At 42.4% G+C, this 25,328-nt stretch overlaps 1 protein-coding gene across 2 annotated transcripts in view; it reads right to left on the minus strand.

The window, feature by feature from the left end:
* Positions 1-1,194: 1,194 nt before the first annotated feature.
* EYA3 (EYA transcriptional coactivator and phosphatase 3) overlaps positions 1,195-25,328 on the minus strand; it is a 95,560-nt gene continuing 71,426 nt past the window's right edge. For both annotated transcript variants that reach the window (XM_026516905.4, XM_026516904.4), the window contains 8 exons: positions 23,414-23,497; positions 21,927-22,016; positions 19,612-19,670; positions 17,159-17,319; positions 14,392-14,506; positions 13,222-13,343; positions 6,913-7,013; positions 1,195-4,895 (listed from right to left, as the gene is read on the minus strand). In XM_026516905.4, the coding sequence (XP_026372690.1) occupies positions 4,815-4,895; positions 6,913-7,013; positions 13,222-13,343; positions 14,392-14,506; positions 17,159-17,319; positions 19,612-19,670; positions 21,927-22,016; positions 23,414-23,497 (813 nt within the window). In that variant the 3' untranslated portion in view covers positions 1,195-4,814. The remainder of the gene's footprint in view (positions 4,896-6,912; positions 7,014-13,221; positions 13,344-14,391; positions 14,507-17,158; positions 17,320-19,611; positions 19,671-21,926; positions 22,017-23,413; positions 23,498-25,328) is intronic.

A 25,328-nucleotide genomic window follows, 5' to 3' on the forward strand; every position in this document is an offset into this window, starting at 1 on the left:
GATCCCAGGGATCCAGGATCACGCCCTGAGCCGAAGGCAGGTGCTTAACGACTGAGCCACCCAGGCGCCTCTCCCATCAAGAACTTCTTTTAAAGGTCAAGAAAGTTGCTTTTGAAGAATAAAACCATCCTGAATTACTGATTTTTACCTGCCAGCAAAAGGTTTTTGAGAAATGCGCATATATTTACTAGAGGGGAGATGGAGATGTTTACTCCTAGGGCTTGAAAAGCAGCTAACACTCCAGTATTTGTACTTATGACCAAGTAAAGATGTAACAACTAACAAGTTTGCTTCAGCTAGGATGTTGTTCAAAATGTGTACCTTCTGATGAAAAAAATTAATGCCTAGAATACAAGGCAACCCCCTTTTCTTTTTTTTTTTTTTTTAAAGATTTTATTTATTTATTTGACAGAGAGACAGCCAGCGAGAGAGGGAACACAAGCAGGGGGAGTGGGAGAGGAAGAAGCAGGCTCCCAGCAGAGAAGCCCGATGTGGGGCTCGATCCCAGGACCCCGGGATCATGCCCTGGGCCGAAGGCAGACGCTTAACGCCTGAGCCACCCAGACGCCCCAAGGCAACCCCCTTTCTAAGGGGGAATCAATTTGGAGAAAAATACATCTTATAGTCTGACACATGTGGTACTTGGAAGCTAGATCGGAGTTCCGGCCTCCTTCATTGGAAGAAAAGGCAAAGGGATTCTCGACCGTCCTCCAGAGCAGTGAGGGCAGTCAGACCCAAAGCTGAAGAAACGAGCAAAAATAGTTGATATGACAGGAAACCAAGCCAAATCGAGCGAGGTTTGATATCAGTTTGTCAGTTTTATTGCTTTTGCATTTTTAAGCTCATCACAGCAAGGTACTGATTTCTCTTTAATAATCAAATTTCAGCACATTTGACAGCAAATGAAACCTCTATCATTCCAGTCCTAAACTTTAAAAAGCAATAGATTTTAGAAACAATTAAGAAATAAAATTTCCCTTGCAAGTTATTCTAAAATATTTTTTATTTCCCCATATACATTTGTTTATACCAAATGGTTGGTTTGTCTTTATTTTTGCTGAAATTAATGACTAGGTTACTGAAGGGTGCCATCTAGTGAGCTCTTCAGATTTTTTTACAAAGCCCTACTTAGGAGCCTACTTAGCTGGGCAACTGGGCTGATCCTACTCAGAAAAGACACAGGAGCAAACTGTATAGAAAATAAAAACTTTATTTTTTCAAGTTTATAAGATAGTTCCCATTACATATAACATTATGGTCAAGGACTACACAGCCACGAATGCCCGCAGTCACATAAATATATCCGATCCACTCAATGCCTTTTCCTGCCCAACGAGGCATCTGGAGTCCAGAGGGTCGTGTTTTGAGTAGAAGTTGTCCTTAATGAGATGCTCCCGTCAGTGCATCAGGAATTAGCCGCGGAGCCTTGCTTGCTGGAGCGGTCTGAATCAGAGGAGAGGAAGGGACAGAGGGCCTGCAAATCGGGGGTGGGACAGAACTAGATTTTCTCTCGTAGTTTAAGATATTTTAGAATCCCAGAATTCAGATTTGGCTTCTTCGTAAGTGTGAACATCTGGGGAGTTCCAAGTTTTGGATGAAAAAGGAAGCCAGTTTAGTGGTAAGAAGTAGAAGCCTGCTTAAGAAGGGCCCTAGCTGTCCCTCTTCTCCAGGAGTGAGGAGAGGAGGCCCAAGCTCACCACCCTTGGCTTAGACCGTCGTTCTCCCAGAAAGAGGGAGAATGTGGCCCTGCCCCTCCCCCACGGTTCAGCGGCACCGACCCCCATTCAAGGTAGTCAACGTCTCGGAGCTCGGCAGGCTGCAGCTAGAGTCTGCCAATCCGGTTCTACTCGGAGCTTTACAGTGAGTTTGTATAACCTGCGAACAAGCTGTGGCACAAGTCTCCTGGGACACCAGCTTTGCCGCTCAACTTGCAGAGCAGAAGACAGGGACATCCCAAACCAAATACAAGCCCAAACAGGCAGCTGAGTCTGGCACAGCCGTCTATTCTGGACACGGCCAGCCGCCCCGGGGCACTGGACAGGGTGACGCTAAGGCACAGTCAGTTTTACATTCGAAAGTCAAGCCACCTCTCAATCCCAGGACCCGTCTGACAACTCCAGACCCCGCCGTAGAGACAGTCCTCACCACGTATGGACCCATCTTAGAGACCCACAGTGCTCGGCTGGGGGAGAGACTCATCATGCGGCGAATTTCGTGGGGACACCTTCTAGTAAAGAGGGCTTCCCCTTGAGGAAATGACCCACAGTATCCTTTTGCCCTCAGCTTCCAAGAGCTCTTGGTGCTACCCTCTTACTTTCCTTTCCAGATCTTTGTGCTGGGGAGGAAGAAAACACAGGGTAAAAGAACACTGTGTTCCCTGGACAACTCATATTGGCGAAGAGGAACCGGGAGGCTCTCATTTTCTGTCTGTCCTACAATGAGGACAGCCCCAAGCAGGAGAGAGCAGAGGGGCTCTGCTTCGGTAGAGCTTCCTCACCTCTCTTAGCCAATTTCAAGTTCCTTTTGCTGGGCAGTCAGGGTGGGGGTGGGGGAGTGGGGGAAAAGCCACTGAAAGAGGAGTCCAACTCATAGGGATAAAGAGCTTCTCCCAAAGGGCAGGGAGAGGGAAGTGTTTGTGTGGCCCTGTGTGCATGACGGGGGTACCACTCCACAGCCTCACAAGCCTGAAGGACAGCACCAACCAGGTGGCCTATGTCCAGCGCAGGGAACCAGCAGTTATACTGCCAAGTATGGGGAGAGCTTGGGCCTGGAAGAAAGGCCCAGCATAGAGCTTTCTAAGATCAATTATCACGCAAGGCAGAGCAGCATGTGAACAACTGTGCTGAACACAGACCACGGAGGGTTGGCCTCAGACCACACGCCCCAACTCTTCCCCACCTGCTACAAGAGACGAGGTCAGAGAGCCAGCTAAGTAAAGAGCACTGACTTCAGCTCCTCCCCAAAACTGCTTCCCTAAAATTGAGGAATGGAGCACTTTCCCAATCAGTTCTGAAGGAATGTGTCTATCTGTCTTTCTCTGCTGCCATTTGGGTGGCCTGGCATCGGAAGGAGCCTGGCCCCTTTGTGCCGCAACATCTCTGGAAATGGATTCGAAGACTCTCTGGGGGCGAGCAGTTACAGCTGGGGTTGGTCAAGGGATGCCTCCCGCCAAGGACCCAGACCGCACAGCTGAGGTGCTTAGGCGATCGCCTGTCCAGGCAGCCTGGGAGAGGCTCAACTTCCTCGGCGCCAGGAAGTTCGTCCTGCTTGAGCAGATGCCCGTCTGTCTTGGAGGGACGGAGCACCCACAGACACAGCCGGGCTGTAAGGCTGGGATTAGTTGCCTGGCACCCACCAATCTTCCTAGAGGTCAGGGTGAGAGATGTTCCTGCATTTAGCCCAGGATTAAATTTTCAGGCATGGAGTAAGGTTCCAGCACCCTCATTTAAATCAGGAAAGTCTTTCTGGCCTTCTGGCTCCCCATTTTAGAATGGGATTTGAGAAGCAGGAAGGGTGTTCCATGGGAAAAGTGGGTTTCGATCACAGCAATCTGTTCTTCAGTTTCAGGCAAAGATTTGGGTAAATAGATGCCCAAAATACCTTTCTTGGCTTAAGGGCTTCAAAGGAAGTCAAACGCAGTTACGAGTCTGTTCTTAGACTTGATTTAACTTCTTGGGTCCAAAGCTGAGGGACTGGCCAGAGCTGCACGGAGATGGATGTGACGTACAGAGGGCAGGAAAGGGCCAAGAGTCTAGTACTGATGACTAAGAAGTAAGAGAAGGCTGTAGGGGTGAGCATCTGCTGGGGAAGGGTGCTTCTCTGCAGGAGGAAAAAGTGGAATCTTCTTGTTTCAAGAGCCAAAGAAGCAGAAATTCCGAAGAAGCCTTAGTCCTTTCCCTTCAGTTGGGAGGTAAGCCCTCTGGGATATAGTCTTTGAATAAAAGTCAAGCTGAAGGCTTTGAATTCACTGTCTTAAGAGGGGGAGTTTCTCGGGTTGTGCCATTCGGTTGAAGGGGGACAGGGATTGCGAAGGGGACTAAGGCTTCTGGGATGGGAAATACCGAAGTCTAAGTTCATCAGTGTCCAGCGCCCCACAGTTTAGCAAACTAGGAGACGGAAGAACGGGAAGGAAACCACCCCAGAGAGCAGACCATGGGAGCAGGTGAAGAGGTGCTCCTGCCACAGAGAGGTATTTTAGATATTTCAACCGCTATTTTCCAAGGAAACTTTACACACCCCTTTCTTGCTAGAAACAGAAAGGAGGGAAAACCTGCTTCAGAGACCAGACCCTTAACTATAAAAATAACATATACATTCCCTGGGAATATGTTCTAGAGCTAAGGAGATTACAAAGACTGCAAGAGATGGTATCACGAAAGTCTGCCACATTAATCCTGTTACCGCAAGTTCAGAGCAGTTCTCAAACTGGGCACGAACTAAGAGTGCAACTCTGCCCCCCAGATTTCCTTTTCTTTTCTTCATTTTTTGAAACAAAATAAAACAAAAAACCAGAAGAATTAAAAGCACTGTAGCTGCGGTGAGTCTACTGTTCTCTCAATCCAACCGTCCCCTGCCTGTGTACCAGGACGGACACGGCTGCAGCTCACTCTTAGCAGAAATGAGCTTCGTCCCTTGCAGCTGTTGGCTCTGATTGTGTTCTCGCCAGCATTCCACAGAGAGAGAGAGACACACACACACAGAGACAGAGACAGAAATGGAGACAGAGACAGAGACAGAGTTCCCAGATGGTTCCGGTCTCTAGCTCCCTTCAGGAGTGAAAAGGAGCTCACGGGGAAGGGTCTTCATTCCAGTTCTCAGAGAAAATCAAGCTCCAAAGCCTGGTGGAGGGACACTAGGTCTCCATGGTTGGTGATTCTCCAGAAAGGCATGTTGTGCTAGAGGAGAGGGAGACAATTGATAGCTGATTAGCCCAACTTCTTTTGGGAGCTTGTATTCACCTACATACCTCTTCCTCTCCCCAAGATACCTGGTAACACTCCCTACGCCTGCCCACCTTATAGGGCTGCTGTAAGGGTCAAGTAAGTCATATGTATAAGGACTTTGTACACGACAGGACGCTTAACAAATGCGACAGATTTTTATCAGGTCTTTTGTGGTTAACTGTGCTTTTATGATCTACACTTGTTCTAGCCATTGTATCGGGTCTTCAGGATCAAATAAAATGACCCACGTAAGAAATTACTATTAACATATTACATTTTCTTACAGATGGTTAGTTTTCTTTAAGTTTCAGATAAAGTTTCTATCAGTTTCTACAAAGCCCAAATCTCGTTCAAGACTAAGATGCAGAATACAGATCTAAGAAATAATCCCATTTACCATGTTGTCAAAATCATGTCCAGAATACCATGTGCTGCTGTGGAAGCCACATTTTAAAGAAAGGATCTGAAAAAAAATCTAAGCGTTGGAAACCATGTTCAGTGAAGCTGAAGGGGATTCACGTTACTGATCCCCGATGCTTAGACTGCTCGCGAGTTATTCCAAAATACTGTAGTCTTACAGCAGTTCTTCTGGCAGCAGGCTCAGTGTTTCTCAAGCATGCTGCTCACACATAATATTTAAAAGGCTTCTAATATACAGAATAGGACACAGACTTGTTACGTCGTACTCAGGACTCAGACCAGGATGTGAAAGTTAGAGATACAAGTTTTAGTCCAGTGGAAGGAGGGACATCTTACAGGTTGGAAGACCCCACAAGAGTACACGACATACAGGAAGCAGTCTCCCCATCCTGGGTTTATTCAAGCAAGGACGAGAAAGTCTTCCATGAAAGGGGCTGCAGAAAAGGTCCCTCACACGGTAGAGGCTGAACTGGATGGAGCTCTGAGGCCTCTCCCAATGGCTATATTCTATGGTAGATGATTACAGGCATCAGCTTCCAGCCACCAACTCTGCTAATGACTGAACTGTTCTTTAACCCCCCGACTCCCTTCTTCAAACCAAGCAGCACTGCTGCCTCCATCCACTGCTGTCTTCCCCCCAGAGGCACCAAGCACTTCAGAATCAAAGCCTCAAAGCTAACACATGAAAAAAAATAAAGGTCCTTGAATTGCTACATAAAATAGTAAATGAAAATATATGAGGTAATAATGCCACCCGATTACCAATCTCAGTTTATTAACAGTTGAAGTTTTTACATTAACTGGATGAAGAAAATCAGGACAGCTGGTCCTAGCTGGCAACCCTCCGCCTCCAAACGTAAGAAACAGAGTTGCTGGAAGGGAACTAGGGCAGAGGAAAAGAACTTCTGCAGATCTATTTAATAAACGCAGATGAGGAAACTCAAAGAGAAGTAAATTGTCCAAAGTCACACAGCTAATCAATGGAGGAGAGCGGACCCAATTAATTTTAGATTCCACAGCCAAGACTCTTTCATGTACTGTTTCCTGGAGTGAGATGAGATGGCCTGGAGTTGGGAGCTGCACAGTGAGGAGGTTAACAGCAGAACAATCCTTTCCCGGCTCGAAAACAGGAAGGACTTTATCTAAGTAACTTTCACTTGATTGTACTGGCTTTTTGAGAATCTAAAACCTGGAAAAGTCAGACTGATTTGCCTTTTTCTGGTTAAGTCCCATGCTCTTGGGAAGGAACTGCCCTCTAAGATGAAGATGGAAGATGGGGCCCGTATCACATTTAATGATGGGGGTCCCTACAACAGGGCTGAAAGATTTTAAGATTTCTGAGTGGCAGGGAGGAGGGGGAAAGGAAGTATCTAACAACTTGTAGGGAAAAATCTATTTGGGGGGAAAACAAACATTCTTCTTTAAAGAAAAATGGGGCAGAGAAGAGAAAACATTATAAAAGCACAAGATTGCTAAGATTTCTGACTTTTACCATTTTTCTAATCGCTTGATGCATTCCCACATGGACCATTCTCTTTACCATGGTTACCTGTTTGGCTGCAATTTCTTCATCTCGTCCATCTCCAATCACTACGTATGTGACTTTTTTTCCAAACCTAGACACAATTCTCTCGAAGCAGCTCTCCTTACCTGATAAGAAAAAGAAATTTCCCATTAGGACATTCTCCCTACCTTTTTTTTCAACACCAAAGATGATGGCTGCTGCTGGTTCACCTGCCTAGGCTTAGACAAAACAAGTGGCAGCCCATGTAGTTTGGTGGGGAGTGGGGCTGGCAGCTAGACATCCAGCAGGCCCGCTGCCCAAAGAATGTGAAATTGTGCTATTAAGGCAACAGGCTTTCTAGGCATTGTGCTTTTTAGGTTCTTATTTTTAAAAGTGTGGAGAATTTTCTTTTTTTTTTTTTAAGTAGGCTCCATGCCCAGCGGGCGCTTGAACTCACAACCCTGAGATCAAGACCTGAGCTGAGATCAAGAGTCAGACGCATAACTGAATGAGCCACCCAGGCGCCCCTTAGTTAAGGTGGGGAAGCAAAGGGCCTAGGCAGTGTGAGAGCTGGGATACCACCTCCCTCCTCCGTATCTCCCGTACTTTACAGCTTACAAAGCAGTTCTCAAGGTATTCCCTTAATGAACTCTCAAAATACTCCAGTGAGATGAGTATCATTCCCTATTGTAAAGATGAAAATGGCGTGAAAGGATTAGTTACTCATCCCAGATCACAAACAAGCTAGTAGCTACACTCTGGGCTCCAGGCTCCAATCTAGGCCCTGGCTATCTTGCCACGATGAAAGGATGATTTCGGAAGGAAACCGTTTCGGCGTAGAAAAAAAAAAAGTGGAAGCATAAGGTCTTGATTTCTTGTTAGAAACAAGCAATAGGAAACAGCCATCTTCCTCCAATTCTCCATTTTCCAGAAATAGTCCCGGGCCTGGGTGTTATGTCTTTCAGTGGGGGGAACAGCCCCAGAGTATGGATGAACATGGCAGTAAACCTGTCACATCCAGAATATCTATCACATGCTGTCACTGCAGCTGAGATAGTTTATCTCTGAAGTTGACCTTGGGAAAGGGTGATTTCAATCCACTGCAGACAACTGTTGAGAAACATGGCAGTGTATCAAAATTCAAATCCCATCTGGAACAAACCAGAAACATGCACAGATGATACTGCTGTGGGAAAGGTACTTTATTTGCATAAATAAAGGAAATTCTTTCCCTTGCTCTTTCTTCACCTTCTTATACTCTATTTCCCTGTTTCTGCCACCTTCTTCAGTTAAGCAAGGTCCTAACCCTGCTTCCTCCTTCATCTTGCTCCATTAACCTTCCTTGTTGCAGATCCAGGGACTTAGCACCAGGGTTCCTGTGTGGTTAAGAAAAAGGTGCCTCTTCCTCAAGGCACTTGACTGCCATCTGCTGGAGAATTGTTGTAATAAAGACATAAACGCATGCATCCGAGCCGACGACGCCATAACTGACAAGAAGCTATCCACGCATTTTCAGAAGTCCTGTTTGGCACCTCTGGGCAATTACAAGTCTCTGAAATCCCTAGCCCAACTGGCACCTCAACTCAGGTGAAGCAGTCACCTGGACCAAACACCTAGTCCACTTTGGGCTTCAGTCTCCCACTTCTAATAAAAAGCCTGGCTCCGGTGCACTTAGGTCCCTTTCAGCACTTCATTTTACAATAGCACTGTCAGCCGACATTCAAGTCAGGCAATGCAGCCAGTGTTTGCAGAACACCGCGTATTAATCTCATAAAGGATTCAGTAAATGATTGTAGTCCATGTCTGGAGCCCCAGTTCAAATATTAAATAGTTCAACTAATAGATTCCTGTTATGTTCAAAGTGTTGAAGAGTTGTCTAATTCCATGGCAAATATTACATCCTTACAACCTAAGCCAACCTCTGCCAGACCCAGTCCACTTTATGATCTGCCTATAGAAAAGAACCTTAAGTCAGTCAGATTTTAGACTTTTTTCCTAAGACTTAACAAAGGGAATGTCTCGTATTTATTTATTTAAAAAAGATTTTATGCATTCATTTGACAGAGAGAGAGTGAGAGAGCACAAGCAGGAGGAGTGGGAGAGGGAGAAGCAGGCTCCCCGATGAGCAGGGAGCCCAATTCGGGGAACGATCCCAGGACCCCGAGACCATGACCCGAGCTGAAGGCAGACACCTCACCGACTGAGTCACCCAGGCACCCGGGAATGTCTCATATTTAGAGGACAAGGACATAAAAAGTTTTTCATTGTCATGGCATGTAATGATCAAGGACGATATACATTTTAGGAATGTCTCGTCTCAAAGGATTAAGAGACAGAATTATTAACAACTCAGTGAAGAAGTAGCCACATAAAAAAATGGCTCCCATACCGTTGGTAAATATACTTCCTCCACTTTACACTCTCAAGACAATCCTGAAGATGAGCTTTTCATTCAGGAGGATATGGCCAACGATCACTCAGCTTACCAAATGTCAAACTGAGTCTAACTGTGAGATCAACTAGCCTTTGGAGAATACTAGGTTTCTGGGCTTCCCCTATCAAAAACACTTCCGAAATTTTCAGTAACAATTTTGAGAATTCTTTTGAATGTCCAAGATAACTAAGAGAACCATAATTCTATCTATCTATCTATCTATCTATCTATCTATCTATCTATCTATTTAACAGAGAGAGAGACAGCCAGCGAGAGAGGAACCACAAGCAGGGGGAATGGGAGAGGAAGAAGCAGGCTCCTCCAGCGGAGGAGCCCGATGTGGGGCTCGATCATGCCCTGAGCCGAAGGCAGACGCTTAACAACTGAGCCACCCAGGAGCCCCAAGAACCATAATTCTGAAATCAAATATTTCTTCTCCTTGCTCCCATTCACAGTTCTATCAAGGAAAGTCTCAAGTCTCTCACTGTGGTTACCAAGGTGCCAGGTACCCACAGCTTTGCAAATTAGCTCTGGATGAAATGAGATTGAGAAAAATTACCAACTAAACATGCATACTGTCAAAGGGAATAAGATCATTCCCATTAGTTTGATGAGCCTTTGGGTGTCAGGACTCACTAACAGGCACTAAAGAAAATCTACCTTTCGGGTGTGAAAGGCTTAGTGAGTGCTCTGGGTTCTTATGAAATGCATAGTGAAGCAGAGGCAGCGAGAGCAAAACCTTCATGAAGGGGGATGGGTTTCCCTCAATCCCTTGTAAACCTACCGTCAACACACTTCTGTCAAATCATAACACTTTATAGCTGCTTTAAATAAAAAAATAAGAATAATGAGATACCACAGATTTATGTGATTTCCTGTGTAGCCCTACCTGTTGACACTTCCTTTCTCTCTGTGAGTATATGTCCATAAACAATATATGGCATATGGCTGTGACCATTTTGGACCTTTAGATAAATGATACACACTGTACATATCTATCTGCACTGTGGTTTTTGTGCTGAACATTGTTTTTCATATTAATCCTTATGGATGTATGTAGTTTTAGTTCATTCACTTTTAACTGCCATATAGCATTCCATTGTTTGGATACATCTATCAATTTTCTTTTCATGGAAAGGTTTACAAAGAGGCTGTTTCCAATTACATTCTATTATGAACAATGTAGCATCAAAAAAATCCTCACACGTCTCCTTGTGCACATGAGAATTACTCAAGGGCAGGGGTGGGCCAACTTTTTGTGTAAAGAGTGAGGCAGTAAATATTCCAGGCTTTGCAGGTTCTATGATCTCTGCTACTACAGTGTGAAAGTAGCTATGGAAATGATCTGACGTGGCTATGATTCAATGAAACTACACAAACAGGCAGTGGGCAGAATCTGGCACATGGGTTACAGTCTGCAGACCCCTGCACCAAAGTGTACTGATCTAAAAGTAGAGTTGCTTGATCATAGGGTTATGCATCTCAGACTACTAGACATTGACAAACTATTCAAGGGCTATATCCAGGGGCACATGGCTGGCTCAGCTGGTAGAGCATGCAAATCTTGATCTTGGGGTTGTGGGTTCAAGCCCCACGTTGGGTGTAGAGATTTCTTAAAAATAGAATCTTTTAAAAACGGAATCTTAAAAAGAAACAAATGGCTATCTCCATTTTTAATCCCATAGGCAGAGTAAGTGTTCTCATTTCCTTGACAACCCTTGGGGCTGTCAGACTCAAATTTCTGTTAATCTGATAAATAGGAAATGCATCACACTTTAATCTGCATATCCTTAATTGGTGAGGTTTATATTTACTGGTGATCTGATTTTCCTCTTTTGCAAACAGGCTGTTTTTTCTGCCCACTTTTCTAGTATTTTGTTTGATGCTTAATAGTTTACAGTTCTTTACAGATTTGTGTATGAATTAACAAGTAAGAGTTGCAAATATCTCTTGGGAGATAAAGTAATTTGCCTAAGGTGAGAACTAGTAAGTGGGGGGAGACAGGACTTGAATTCGAGTCCTTTTTCTCTTTTTTAAAGATTTTTTTTTTTTTTCATGGGAGGGAGAGGGCGAGAGAGAGCACAAGCAGGGGGAGGGGCAGAGAGAGAGGAAGAAGCAGGTCCCGATGTGGATGCAGGGCTTGATCCCAGAAATCGGGATTTGAGCTGAAGGCAGACGCTTAACTGACTGAGCCACCCAGGCGCCCTGAATTCTAGTCCTTATTACTGTTTTTTTTTCCTTTTCAAAAAATTGTACTAAAAAACATAAAATCTGCCATCTTAGCCATTTTAAAATGTACATTTCAGCAGTGTTTGGTATACTCACATTGTTGTTTCAGAACTTTCATGGCGCAAAGCTGAAATTCTATGCCCATTAAACAATAACTCCCTATTTCCCTTTCCTCCAAGCTTGTTAATCACCATTCTATTTTCTGTTTCTATGAGTTTGACTACTCTAAGAAACACACAGTATTTGCCTTTTTGTGACTGGCTAACTCAATTAGCATGTCTTCAAGGCTGATACATGTGGTAGTATATGACAAGATTTTTTCCCCTTTTATGGCGTAATGATATCCTACTGTATGTATGTTATCCATTTATTGATGGACATCTGAGTCACTTCCACCTCTTCTTGGCTATTGTAAATAACGGTACTATGAACATGGGTGTGCAACTATTTTTTTGAGATCCTGCTTTCAATTCTTTTGGATATATACCCAGAAGTGGGATTGCTGGTCATGTAATAGTTCTATTTTTAATTTTTTTGAGGAACCACCATACTGTTTTTCATCATAGTCATTCCATTTTATATTCCTACCAACAGTGCAGAAGGGCTCCAATTTATCCAAATCCTTGTCAACACTCGTTATTCTTTTTCTTTTCGTTTTTTTTTTTTTTTTTTAAATTTTATTTTTAAGTAAACTCTATGCCCAGTGTGGGGCTTGAACTCACAACTCTGAGATCAAGAGTTGCATGCTCGGGGACGCCTGGGTGGCACAGTAGTTATGCGTCTGCCTTCGGCTCAGGGCATGATCCCGGCGTTCTGGGATCGAGCCCCACATCAGGCTTCTCTGCTAGGAGCCTGCTTCTTCCTCTCCCACTCCCCCTGCTTGTGTTCCCTCTCTCGCTGGCTGTCTCTCTCTCTCTCTGTCAAATAAATAAATAAAATCTTAAAAAAAAAAAAAAAAAAAAGGAGTTGCATGCTCCACTGACTGAGTCAGCCAGGCACCCCAGCTATTTTTTTTTTCCAAGATTTTATTTATTTATTTGACAGAGAGGGAATGAGAGAGCACAAGCAGGGAGAGCACAGGCAGAGGGAGAGGGAGAAGCAGGCTTTCCTGCTGAGCAGAGAGCCTGATGCAGGGCTCGATCCCAGGACCCTGGGATCATGACCTGAGCCAAAGGCAGACACTTAACCGACTGAGTCACCCAGGTGCCCCTATTTTTCTTTCTTTTTTTGACAGCAGCCATCTGAATGGGTGTGAGGGATTTCACCAGTTTTAAGTATACAGCTTAGTTTTTGATTTTCAGTCTAGTGCTTTTTCTATTAGACTATACTACACCGCTCTCTCTGTGAAAAAGAAAAATCAATCTGGAATGAGGAAAAATAGATAGATTTCCAAGCTACATATTATATTTTCTCAATTATTATAAAAGGAACGAACATGATAAACTTTAAGTCCTACAAACCTGGATTTGAACCCAGTTTATGTAACTTACTGGCTGCGAAGCCTTGAGGAAGCTACAACTGTTAAGCCTGAACTGGCCCATCACTAATACTAGGAAAAGACTGTTGTGAGGATTAGAGATATATATATATATATAAAGTGTCTAATTAAGGGATTGGTAAATAACTTAAGTACGTCATAATTATGAAGTATTACGTAAGGCAAGCGGCAAGAAACAGAAGGGAAACCATACCAATTTTGGTAGCACTATAGATGTTTTCAATGGGAAATATTTCTCCTAGCCCGTATAGGAGAACCTTGGCCAGGGCTGGAACCAGCTGGGTTGTAGTGATCAGAACATTCACACAATTCTTTCTAGAAGGGAGAAAAAAGAAAAAGAAAAGAATAGGAAAAGGTGAAACTCAACCAACCTGAGAGCAAGAATTCAAATGGGTCTTCTCTTTAGAATCTACTTATTAAAAACTAACCTCAAAGGGCCTGATCCTTGTTCAGTGCCATGTTCGGTTATTGCTCTAATTACCCCAGGGTTATTTATTTTCCATATTAAAGGACAGAGATTCAAATATACGTGGGCACAGAGCAGCAACTTGCTTCTGGCCCCATTTCCCTTCTGGCCATTCTAGCTCACTGCACTGGTTAGCAAACAAACCAACAACCCATGTCACTGACAGCACACGCTAGAAAACCAGCAACGAAGACTTTCAGTCACAGTGCTCTTTCATCTGAATGCAACTCAGCCCTTAAATAAGATATGATTTAAGTCCTCTCTGCCTTTCACACAGTAGCAACACAGATTCCAGAATACCCATTAATTTCACATGTCCTTTACCTGCACAGATATCCTCCCCTTGGTGTCAGTTTTACTGTTTGCTCTACTAGATTGTAGATCTGGAATTCCTGCTTCGAGGGAGGGAGCAATGCGGTACCGGCGTAGACTGTATTTGACTATATTTATTTTCCATTGCAAGCTTCAAGCTGAAATCTCCTTAAACTGCTTAATTTTTCCTTTTCTTTTGAATGTTGCCTTCCTGAGTGGGTTTTGATACCTTTCTTTGGAGCTTCCTGTACTTGGGGTATGTGATGTGTCTCCTACAGGGATTCTTTGATGTGACCAGGCCCATTCCTGGGCTGGAGATTATGGGTTACTGAGCTTTAATTCTGTGAGCAAAAAGTAAGGGAAAAGAAAAAGGCTTTCATATATAAATATTCTCTGAAAATCTGAACATGTGCTGTCAGCATAGAATGACCTAGCCTCCCACCTAGCCTAAATGTTTGCCTGCATCCTTTCAACTCCTCTCACCCCTATCCCAAACCGGTGTTAGGGAGTGGCCTATCCTGGACTGGGGTAGGAAAGAGTGCGCCTAGGAGAGGATGAGAACTAAGAGAACCAAATTTTCCATACCTGGATTGGATGAGAAGTAAGGACTTTAATGCTGTTCCTAACCAGGAATCTGTTAAAACTTCAATTTCCGCTCTGAGTCTCTGCAGTGCTTCCTTTCTCTGGGGACTGAGTAGGCCTTTGGGAATAAAAGCAGACACATTTATCATCTGACAACATATCCTTGCTGACATTGAGGACGCAACTTCTAAATTCAATTTAGAAATAGTGAAGAGTTACTGACATATTCTAATGAGCTAACAAGTTTCTCTTCTTGGTAAAACCCTGGAGTAGCCTAATTAAGATGTCTTTTTGACTTTCTTCAACAGAATGTTTTGCTGGGGGGGGGGGCATAAACCACCGCCACAAAATCAGCTGAAAGAGATACTGTGATTAGATTCTGCCAAAGCTCACTCCTTTCTCACCAGCCAGTAACCTAACTGGCAGCTGGTGGACCATACTGAGAAGCACTGCTTTAGATGTGATAGCAAGAATCAAAGAGGGGGTTACAGTTCAAAGAGTCTGCAGCATTTCCAATCTCTATAAAGAAACCAAAGCCCAGGGAGGAAAGGGGGGCTGCCTAAGACCACACAGCAAGTTAATGGCTTTTGGCTTCAGAAGTCTTTGCGCTGCCACGCACTGCTCCCACGGTGGCTGTGCTCTCAGCCCTTCACGACACATTGACCCGAGACTCCGTGCTGAATGACCAACTTCACGAACGTCATTTACTTGTACTGCACTCCCTTCTGCAACAACTACAGCCAAGAAGAGACTAAAACACTGCGTAAGATCAGACAATTAAGTACAGACTTCCTCTGATGGGAGCATGTTATCAGACATTTGAATTATAATGTCCAAATAATAAATTTGGCCCTGTATTTTCTGTAGTGAAGGTAAAAGGAGAAATCCTATGTTCTATCACAAATATTTCACAAAAACAGAAGGCATTTCTCTGAGGAGAAGGGTCTATAATTTGTTTTCAGATTGATGGTTTCACAATGCAAGCCTAGAATTACATGACTCTCAAGGTCTCTGATAAAACAACAACAAAACCAGTACCTATATGTCATGTGTGGAATACACGTAAGTACACATGTCACATACTTCCTTAATAATATGATGTGGCACTTCTGTTCATTCCTGTTTTACAAAATACAGGTGGACATTACTTTTAATATGTTCCCCAGAAGAGGCTCAGGGGATTCTCACAGAGGGTTATGTCACTTTCTTCAGGAAACCAGGTCCTGGCACTCAACGAACAGAAAAAGGATCAGATACTTAGGTTGTACATGAAAACGAACAAAAGAAAGGCTAATGTGTGGAGAGAGTAAAAGCAAAAAGATGGAGCTGCCAAAATAAAGTACTGGCTCTGAGTCATGAGAAGAAAATAGGCCATAAAAAGGGGAATCTAAAAAAAGCAAATTCAATTCCCAAAGCCCAGATGCCTGTGCTTTTTATCTGGTACTGGGGCTCTCACAGAAATGAACCAAATTATCTTTGAAGCCCTGTCTTTACTTTCTGCGCCACAGCGTAAGGCCGCATGGTGCGGCAGGAGGATCTGGGGTAATACACCTCTGCACAGTCTACCGAACCCCTGAAACTTGAGGCAACATTTTGTATTAGATCTTTGAGGGTGATGGTTCACAGCTTAAAAAATTTTTTAAAAAGGTTTTATTTATTTATTTGACACAGAGAGAGAGAGAGACAGAGAGAGCAGAAGTAGGGGGAGAGGCAGGCAGAGGGAGAGGGAGAAGCAGGTTCCCCGCTGAGCAGGGACCCCCCACCCCCACACACACGAGGGGCTCGATCCCAGGACCCTGGGATCATGAGCTGAGCTGAAGGCAGCCACTTAACCAACTGAGCCACCCAGGCACCCCCAGAGCTTAAAATTTTTTTCTCATAAGGGTACATCACTAAAAAAGGAACTGCACTGGGGCACTTGGCTGTCTCAGTCAGTAAGCACCCGACTCTTGATCTAGAGTTCAAGCTCCATACTGGGCACAGAGCTTACTTTAAAAATAAATAAATACATATATACATCTTTCATACTTAAAAAAAAAAGAAAAGAAAAGAAAGGGCCCGCATGAATGTAAAGTGCACTGGAACAAGAGTTAGGGGACTGGATTCCAGCTGTGACCGTGGGTAAGCTGTCCTCAGCACCCTCATGATAAACGTGTTTTCTCAAATGCAAAATGAGGGACTCAAGATTAGATTTCTAATGTCTCTTCTAATTTGAACAATCTACGGCTAATTTATTAATTTCAAATAACAGAATTTTAGGCATAGTGACACCTGATATTTGAGATACTTCTGGGCAGAAATTCCAAGGTCCAACACATGGCTACTGCCAACCTTTAATTCTGGACCGAGTTTTCCATCCATTACAAATCTAGTCACTCGTTCTACCTGAGTTGCTCTGATAGTTACATAAATCAGTCAAAAAACATGGCAACTTATTAACTACTATTGACAATAGTTGTGACTCCAGAATAAAACATATGTCAAACATAATCTTTGGAACACGTTTCTTTAAAAAGGTATTTGTCTAAAAAGAACAAGAGAACTCTGCAAAGTTATGCTAAGAGAAGTCCATGAGAAACACAGAGCTTCCTCCTCAAAGAGTTTCAATCAAACTTCAATTTTTTTATACAAAGTTAAAATGTTATCGTGGCAAATGTTATCGTGGCCCCAATTCCTAAGCAGTTGCTAGGGAGTTCTAAGGAATCCCTGGAAAAGAACACAGGAAGTAAGAGGGAAACAGAATACCAGACTGGTTGTATGCCACACTTACCACCCACGTTGCTTTTATGCTTATCATAGATTTCTCTCACTTTTCGGTAGCGGAAAGCCAGTTTTCTCATCCAGTCCACACCTCCCTGGACGCCCACAGAGGAACCATGGCTGCCACCGCCTCCTGATCCACTGAAACCATCTGTTGAGAAACTGTAGTTGCTGCAGAGAGAGGGGATGATGAAAATTAATATCTACACCGTATGCGGTTTTGTGCTGAACCCCACCTGGGGTTCTCTGTCCTATTCCTGGCATCTGACATCAAGTTTAAAGGCTGTGAGAACCTTCTCCCTTAATCTCTGTGTGTCAGAATCTATCTTCCATTAGTTGTCTACTTCACCCCTATTACTGCCATCAAAGAAAGGAGGGAGAGAGAGGGAAAGAGAGGCAGGGCCCATTCAAGCACCAGCATCCCCTAGAGGTTGTCTTGGGAGTAGAGCATCTTTTCATTAATGACAGAGTATCTTGTAATGAAAAAAACAAAAACAAACCCAGAATATAACATTTTCGTGTACACACACACACACACACACACACACGATGGCAACTATGTAAAGTGAAGAAACATGTGAAGAAAAAATGGAAGGGAATAACCCCCCAATATTAGTAAGTGCAAGGTACAACGGAGATGTTCTTCAGAGATGTTAGCTGGTATATTAAGTTCAGGGGTCATAGTCGTGACTTTAAAAATGTCCACAAATTCTTCAATACTCCTCTCTTCTAATTCTTCTCCCTATGGGTATGGAGTGCATTTAAATGTAAACAGGATGTGGCAGAAGTGATGGTGTCAGAACGCAGACACAGGCTTCTCTTGCTCTCTCTCAGAGCACTGGCTCTGAAAGAAGTCAGCTGTCACGTGAGAACACCTGGGCTGCCCCAGAAGAGGCATACGTAGTGAGGAACTGAGGCGTCCTGTTACCACGTGTGAGAGGCTGCAGGCAGGTCTTCCAGCTCCCATCAAGCCTTCACATGCTTTAAGCTCCAGCCAATATCTTGATTTTAATCTCAGAGACCCTGCTTCAAAACTACTTCGCTAAGTCCCTTTCAAGTTCCTGTCCTATAGAAATTATGAGATGATAAATGTTTACTGCTTTAAGCTACTAAGTTTTGGGGTGATTTGTTACAGAGCCAATACATAAGTAATACAGTTAAATAGGCTGGGAGAGATGAACACTTCTAAGTAAAAATTTAAAAAAATGACTGACAGAATTAGAGACAACTTGGTTCAATCAGAAGTCAAAATTGAGTTCAATAAGTATGAGACTCTATTTCTAAGAAAATAAAGCTGTCAAGACATTTAGGTGATTACTGGTTAGCCTCATGTATAAGAGGGAAAAAACACTAGGCTTCAGAGTAGATCATAAACTGCTCTGGACCAGGCACTTTCCTAAAATCTCATTAGAATGGTGCGCGCCACGGCTGTGCAAGCACAACACACACGACTGACGCTGCTCCTCACATGGGGCCTCGTAATCTTTCTCAGCCCCACAGCATTAGGTCCTTCCTGAGTGATCTGTCCAGCTCTACTCTATCTTTTTTTTTCTAAAGATTTTATTTATTTATTTGACAGAGATAGAGACAGCCAGTGAGAGAGGGAACACAAGCAGGGGAAGTGGGAGAGGAAGAAGCAGGCTCATAGCGGAGGAGCCTGATGTGGGGCTCGATCCCGTAACGCCGGGATCACACCCTGAGCCGAAGGCAGACGCCCAACCGCTGTGCCACCCAGGCGCCCCCAGCTCTGCTCTATCTTTGAGAATTCATGGATGAAACAATTTTAGGGCAGACACAGGGAAGAACCTACGAAAGGGACAAACATGAAAACAAGTTAACATGAAAAAAATGTGACAGTCTTTTTTTCTCAAAGTCTTTAAATAGAAGCTAAATAAATTTTCGGATTATTCGCTAAGACTACTGGGTGAGAAGACAGTAGCCAAGAGAGAAATGAGGAGACAGAGCAAGCATTTGCCACTGAGATCCCAACAGGGTTATTCCTGACACCAAGAGACCCCCAACAAGTAGTTTCCCTGGTAAAATTCCTGATGCTTATTTGTATCTGAAACTACCAGTCTGGAAGCACACTCCTCCTGACTGAAAATCTGGCCAAAGAGAAACTAGTGTATCCTTTACTTTGAAATGCTTTTTCCTCACCCGGTCATGGCTACCCATTCTTCACGGCCATATTCAAATTCCACTGCACTGAGAAGGCCGCTCCAATGCTGGCAACCAGCTGCTCCCACAGCCACCAGAATTATTTTCTTTTCTATGTTCTGTCACATTCCCTGCTGTCACCTCTGCACACCGCAGTCCATTGTGAACTCTGTTTATCTGTCTCCACTAATAGACCGTGAGATCTTTTAGGGCCATGTCTTACTCGTCTTTGTTTTCCTCTGAACCTAGACAGTGTCTCGTGCCTAACAGGTATACTGATGTTTAAGACATCACTGTTTCTATCACCTCAAGTCCTGGCCATTGTCATCGGAAGCCACATCTTCCACGTGCACCTGGTCACACTCCTGTTAAAAGACAAAACCACACACTATTTCAGTCCAGGGAGTAGAAGTGCTACCACCACCATGACATACTTAAAAAGACCACAAACAATGGCAGATGATGAAATACCTTCCAGTCTCTCTTGCGTGTGGAGGAGCACTCTTACCCCCCTGCTGTCCAACTTCTTTTAAGGCCTAATTCACGTCCCACAGTCTTCATGAAATCTCCTCACCCAGCCCGACCCTCAGGTATGCTCTTCTCGCAGTGGTCATGGGTATAACACAACAGCTCATGGGTATAAACACAAGCTCCCTTACGCAGTCAGGGATGTCTGTGTCCTACACTAGACTGTGAAGCTCTGTTATACACTGTAGCCCTCCTGTGGCACAAGCTGTATCCTACAGCTCCTCTGTACCCCTCCAGTCTAGCCCTACATACATGTGCATGTAGCATGAACCCAGTACATTTCTGCAGATGAAACAGATGCTGGTAGAGTATGGTATCAAAATGGAGAACGACTGAAACAGAAATCTGTAAATCCAAACTTAGGAATTAGAAGTGGTCACCTGAGTTAATCTCTTCATGTTCTAAAAGTGAGGTGAAATGAATGACCCACGGTCATACAACTAGTGAGTGATAGAAAGAAACCAGGAAGAGCCTGGGCCTTCCAATTTGAATCCAAGGTTCTTTCCACCAAGCCCGTGCTACTACGGACGGAAAATGCCACCCACTGCCTAACTCTGAGATTCACTCCTCTGACACCACCTAAGGCAATGTTGTGAGGTTTGCCTGCATCAGAATCCCCTGGGGAAGTTTTTTAAAAATGCATATTCTTGGGTCCACCCCAGACCTACTTGAATCAGAATTTCTGGGTGTGAAGTCCTAGAATCTTCATTTTTAACAAGCTCCCCAGGTGATTCTTATGCCCCCTAAAGTTGAGAACCACTGACCTGGGGGGCAGGAACACATTCAGGTCAAATTCTTCACAGAACTTTCAGTCCTGAGTGAGGTCTATGTCTAGAAAATCATTACAAATACAATTTGGCAATAATTATTGGCACAAAGTACGTTTTCAGTATATGTTTGCTGACTAAAAACTATGATGTCCTAACGTATCAACATGTGAAGTTGGGGAAGATTAAAGCATTGTGGAGGTTAGACAAAGGTACTGGAGTTTAGAGCCCTGGTAATTCAATTTGTTGGAGAACTGTCCAATGAGTAGAACTACACTGTATTTAAAAAGAAACAGGATTACTCTCCGTGTTTATAAAATGCTATCTTATTTTTAATTAATTAATTATATTTATTTTAAGTAATCTTTACACCCCATGTGGGGCTGGAACTCACAATCCTGAGATCAAGAGTCACACGCTCTTCCTACTGAGCCAGCCAGGTGCCCCACTATCTTATTTTTTAACTTATAATTTTCACTGTTTTTAAAAACTAGGTTATATAAGTAGTACATAGTTTGAAACTCAAAAGGGCATGAAGTGACAAGTCTGCTCCTACCCACCTGTGTGTCCCAGCAACACATCCTCTCCCCCAGACAGAACAACTGTTACTAGTTTCTTGTGTAAGATAACTGCTTAACTGAGGTCCAGAATGGGGAGGTAACTTTCCTAACCTGGAACTCACACTCTGGTCTTCTGACTTCCCAGTCTTGTGCTCTTGCCACTACACCATGGTCACCTCAAAGGTGAACTCAAATGTCAAAGCCAAAAAAATTCACCAAGAAGCTCTCAGTGTTCCTGGTTTTCCTTGCATCTAACTATAAAATGATTCTGGACATCAAGGTTAACCTATATGTGGATAATAAGCATGTATAAATTATAATGAGTTAGAGCAGCCATTTATAGATCTGACACATCAAGAGATTATATTTTAAGAAGGTAAAGTCGAAAAATAGTCAAAATATAATTAAGAGTACAAAGAATCAAACCCACCTTATTAAATGTTATTTAAGACAGCTGAATAAATAGGAATGTTGGTTTACATTTCACTGTTTTGCCTGAAGGGCTGGCATTTCCACTAGAGCTAGATTACCTCCAAATAAGCTAACAAAAATCAAATTTTTGAACCAATAAAATTAAGGGCCAGTACCAAGACTGGTGACCTAGCTAAGGCACTGTTCTTATAAGACTATATAAGCCTAAGTGGCCAGCTGGCCTCTCCACAACCACCCCTTCTCACCACACTTCCTCTAAATACAATAAGCAGAGGCTAGATAGTTACTGAACGAAATGCTTCACTGAAGCACAGAAACAATTTAAAGTGCTTACCTCTAAGTCATTGAAAAATAGATGTGTATCAGCCACTTCAAAAATCATCTCTTCCATTGTTAAACCTGAGCCAATCACTACTGTTGGATCCTAGAAGACAATAAGAGAAATTTTTTTTTAAATTTGGTACTAACAGCACTGGTTCCAATCTTTAAATATTTCGGAGTTATTCTGGGTCAAGGCCAAAACAACACAGGCCTACAAAAGTGCTTCTATTACTTATGCAATTTCATTCACAGTTAGAAGAATCTGGGATTGTGCAAGTTAAAAGTATCCAGATTTAGTTTTCAGAAAACAAAACTCACTTAAAAAACCAATTTGGGCGGAAATTCCCTGTTTTGTGAGAAATGCTAACTATTGCTAAAATATTACTATTGTAATACTCATTATCTCCCTTTAGCCTCCCCGTTGCATGTGAGCACACACACAGACACACACACAGTATAACACCAGAAGTCAGTTATCTGACAATCTCAACAGCCAGGAAATAAGTGAAGAAGGCTGAAGAGTCTAAATATTTGTAGGAAAACCAATGCATTTAGCTTTAAAGTGAACCATCAGGTCTTCACGTGGAGGATGTGTGCTCTTATTGTATATGCTTCTATAATCAGCTTATGTAGCATATGAACTTACGTCAGCTCACCAGCCTAGATACTAAAAGCCTGTGGAAAGTATTTCTAACAGAAACATTAATGACAATAAGAAATAAATGGGAATAGTAAGAAAGCAAAGGAGGCAGGTATTTTTATAAAATTTACTCATAGGAACTGAAAAATAGAAGCCTAGAGATAATTTAGTGTAGAAATATATAGCTTATCCCTCTATTAAAGCTGATGTTCGGGGGCGCCTGGATGCTAACAGTTGGTTAAATGTCCAACTCTTGGTGTGGAGTCTGCTTGGGATTTTCTCTCCCTCTCCCCTTGCCCCTCCTGTGTGCTTTCTTTCTTACTCTCTCTCTCTCAAAATAAATCTTAAAAAAACATCCCCCCCCAACAAACTCTGATGTTTGTATTGATGACTCAATAAGTTAAATTCTGTTTGGTATATTTAGTTTAAGAAGGTACGTAATCCGCTTGAGAAAAATATTTTATGTTTTATGTATGTTTTAAAATTACATATTTGGCACATACTCAGCTAAATAAAATGCTCAGTTTGGGCTGTTAAAAGTGACTTAAGGTTAACAGATCAGTCTTTGGGATATATAATCCTGAGACTCCACTCTGTTTTGAGCTTCATTCCCATATTTAGTCTTTATAAAACAGTACTCTTGAACAACTTCAGCTTATAATACTGGTCCTAGGTATAATATCCAGCTTTATCAAAACTGCCTAACCATGTAGCCTGCCTGGTACAAGCCATCAGGTGAAGTTTTACATGGAAAGTGAAAGGGCAACAGGGTAAGAAAGAGGTAGCAGAGAAAGTGATTTTGGCTACCTACCCATATCAGGAGGGGACAGTTACAACAAAGAAAGAAAGACTCAAATTACCTTTCCATACTTCTGGGCATAGGATCCAGTAAGAAGAGAGTGAAAGATGATGATGGTTTCATCCAAGTCCCATAGAAATACCCGCTGAGAAAGGAAAACATAAAAAATAATGAGTGAGCATCTTTTCTAAATACAATGGAATGAAACAAGAAATACTAACAGAAAGAAAACTAAAAAATTCACAAATACGTGAAAATTTAAACAACACAATTTTAAACAACCAACAGATCAAGAAAAAAGCCCAAGTAAAATTAGGGAATACTTTGAGAATAATGAAAACTAAAACACAACATACCATAATTTATAGTGAAAGCAGTACAAAGTGGAGAATTTATAGCTGTAAAATGCATGCCTTAAAAAAGAAGATCTCAATCAATAACATAACTGTACAATTTAAGGAACTGAAAAGAGCCAGCAGAAGGAAGGAAAGACTAAAGGTTAGAATGGAGATAAATAAATCAGAGAGTAGAAAAATAACAGAGAAAAATCAATGAAACCAAAAGTTGGTTCTTTGAAAAGATCTACAAAATTGACAACTTTCAGCTAGATTTAACTAAGAAAAAAAAGAAGACTCAAATTAGTAAAATCAGAAATAAAAGCGGGGATGTTATTATCAATTTTACAGAAATAAAAAGAATTATAAGAGAATACTATGAACAGCTGTATACTAACAAATAACCTAGATGGACATGGACAAATTCCTAGAAATACCCAAAATGCCAAAACTGACTCAAGAAGAAATGGAAAATCTGAATAGACCTTTAATAGAGGTTGAAATCAGTAATCAAAAAGATAACAAGAAAGAAAAGTCCAGGACCCCATGCTTTCACTATTAAATTCTACCAAACATTTAAAGAAGCATTAATACTAATCCTTCTTTAACTCTTCCAAAAAGTTGAAGATGAAGGAATACTTCCTAAATCATTCTATGAAGCCAGCATTACAGATACTGAAGTCATATAAAGACACTACAAGAAAACTGCAGACCACTATCTCTTATGAACATCAATGCAAAAAAATCCTCCACAAAAATACTATCAAACAAAATTCAAGCAGCATATTAAAAGCCTTGTACATCATGACCCTGCGGGATTTGTTTAGAATGCAAGGATGGACCAACATACAAAAATTAGTAAGTGTAACATGCTACCTTAAGAAAACGGGAAAAAACCCAATGGTCATTTCAATTGATGCAGGAGAAGTATCTGACAAAATTCAACACACTGTCATGATAAAAACACTCAATAAACTAGGAGTAGAAGTGAATTTCCTCATATGATAAAGACTGTGTGTAAAAAACCCAGAACTAATATCTTACTCAATGGTGCAAGACTGAAAGCTTTATCCCTGAAATCAGGAATAGGACAAGTATGCCTGTTTTCATCACTCCTATTCAACATAAGTACGAGAAATTCTAGCCAGAATAATTTTGCAAGAACTGGGGTGGGGGGTGGGGATGGGGGTTAGGGGTGGGGGAGGTACCCAAACTGGAAAGGAAAAAGTAAAATTATCTCTGTTCACAAGCAACATGATCTCATATCTAGAAAACCCTAAAGAATCCACAAAAATTGTTAGAGCTAATGAATCAGCAATGAGCTGTATTTCTATATACTTGCAATGACTAATCCTCAAAGAAATTTAAAAAATAATTCCATTTACAATAGCAGCAAAAATAATAAAATACTTAAGCATAAATTTAACTGAGGGATGGCTGGGTGGCTCAGTAAGTTAAGCATCCGACTCTTGATTTTGGCTAAGGTCATGATCTCAGGGTGGTGAGCTCAAGCCCCACACTGGGCTCTGTGATGGGCATGGAGACTGCTTAAGATTCTCACTCTCCCTCTGCCCCTCCCTGCCACTCACTCACTCACTCTCTCTCTCTCAAAAAACAAAACAAAAAAAGAATAAATTTGAG

Source organism: Ursus arctos, unplaced genomic scaffold (genome assembly GCF_023065955.2).
Source record: "Ursus arctos isolate Adak ecotype North America unplaced genomic scaffold, UrsArc2.0 scaffold_32, whole genome shotgun sequence".
Classification (NCBI taxonomy): Eukaryota; Metazoa; Chordata; class Mammalia; order Carnivora; family Ursidae; genus Ursus; species Ursus arctos.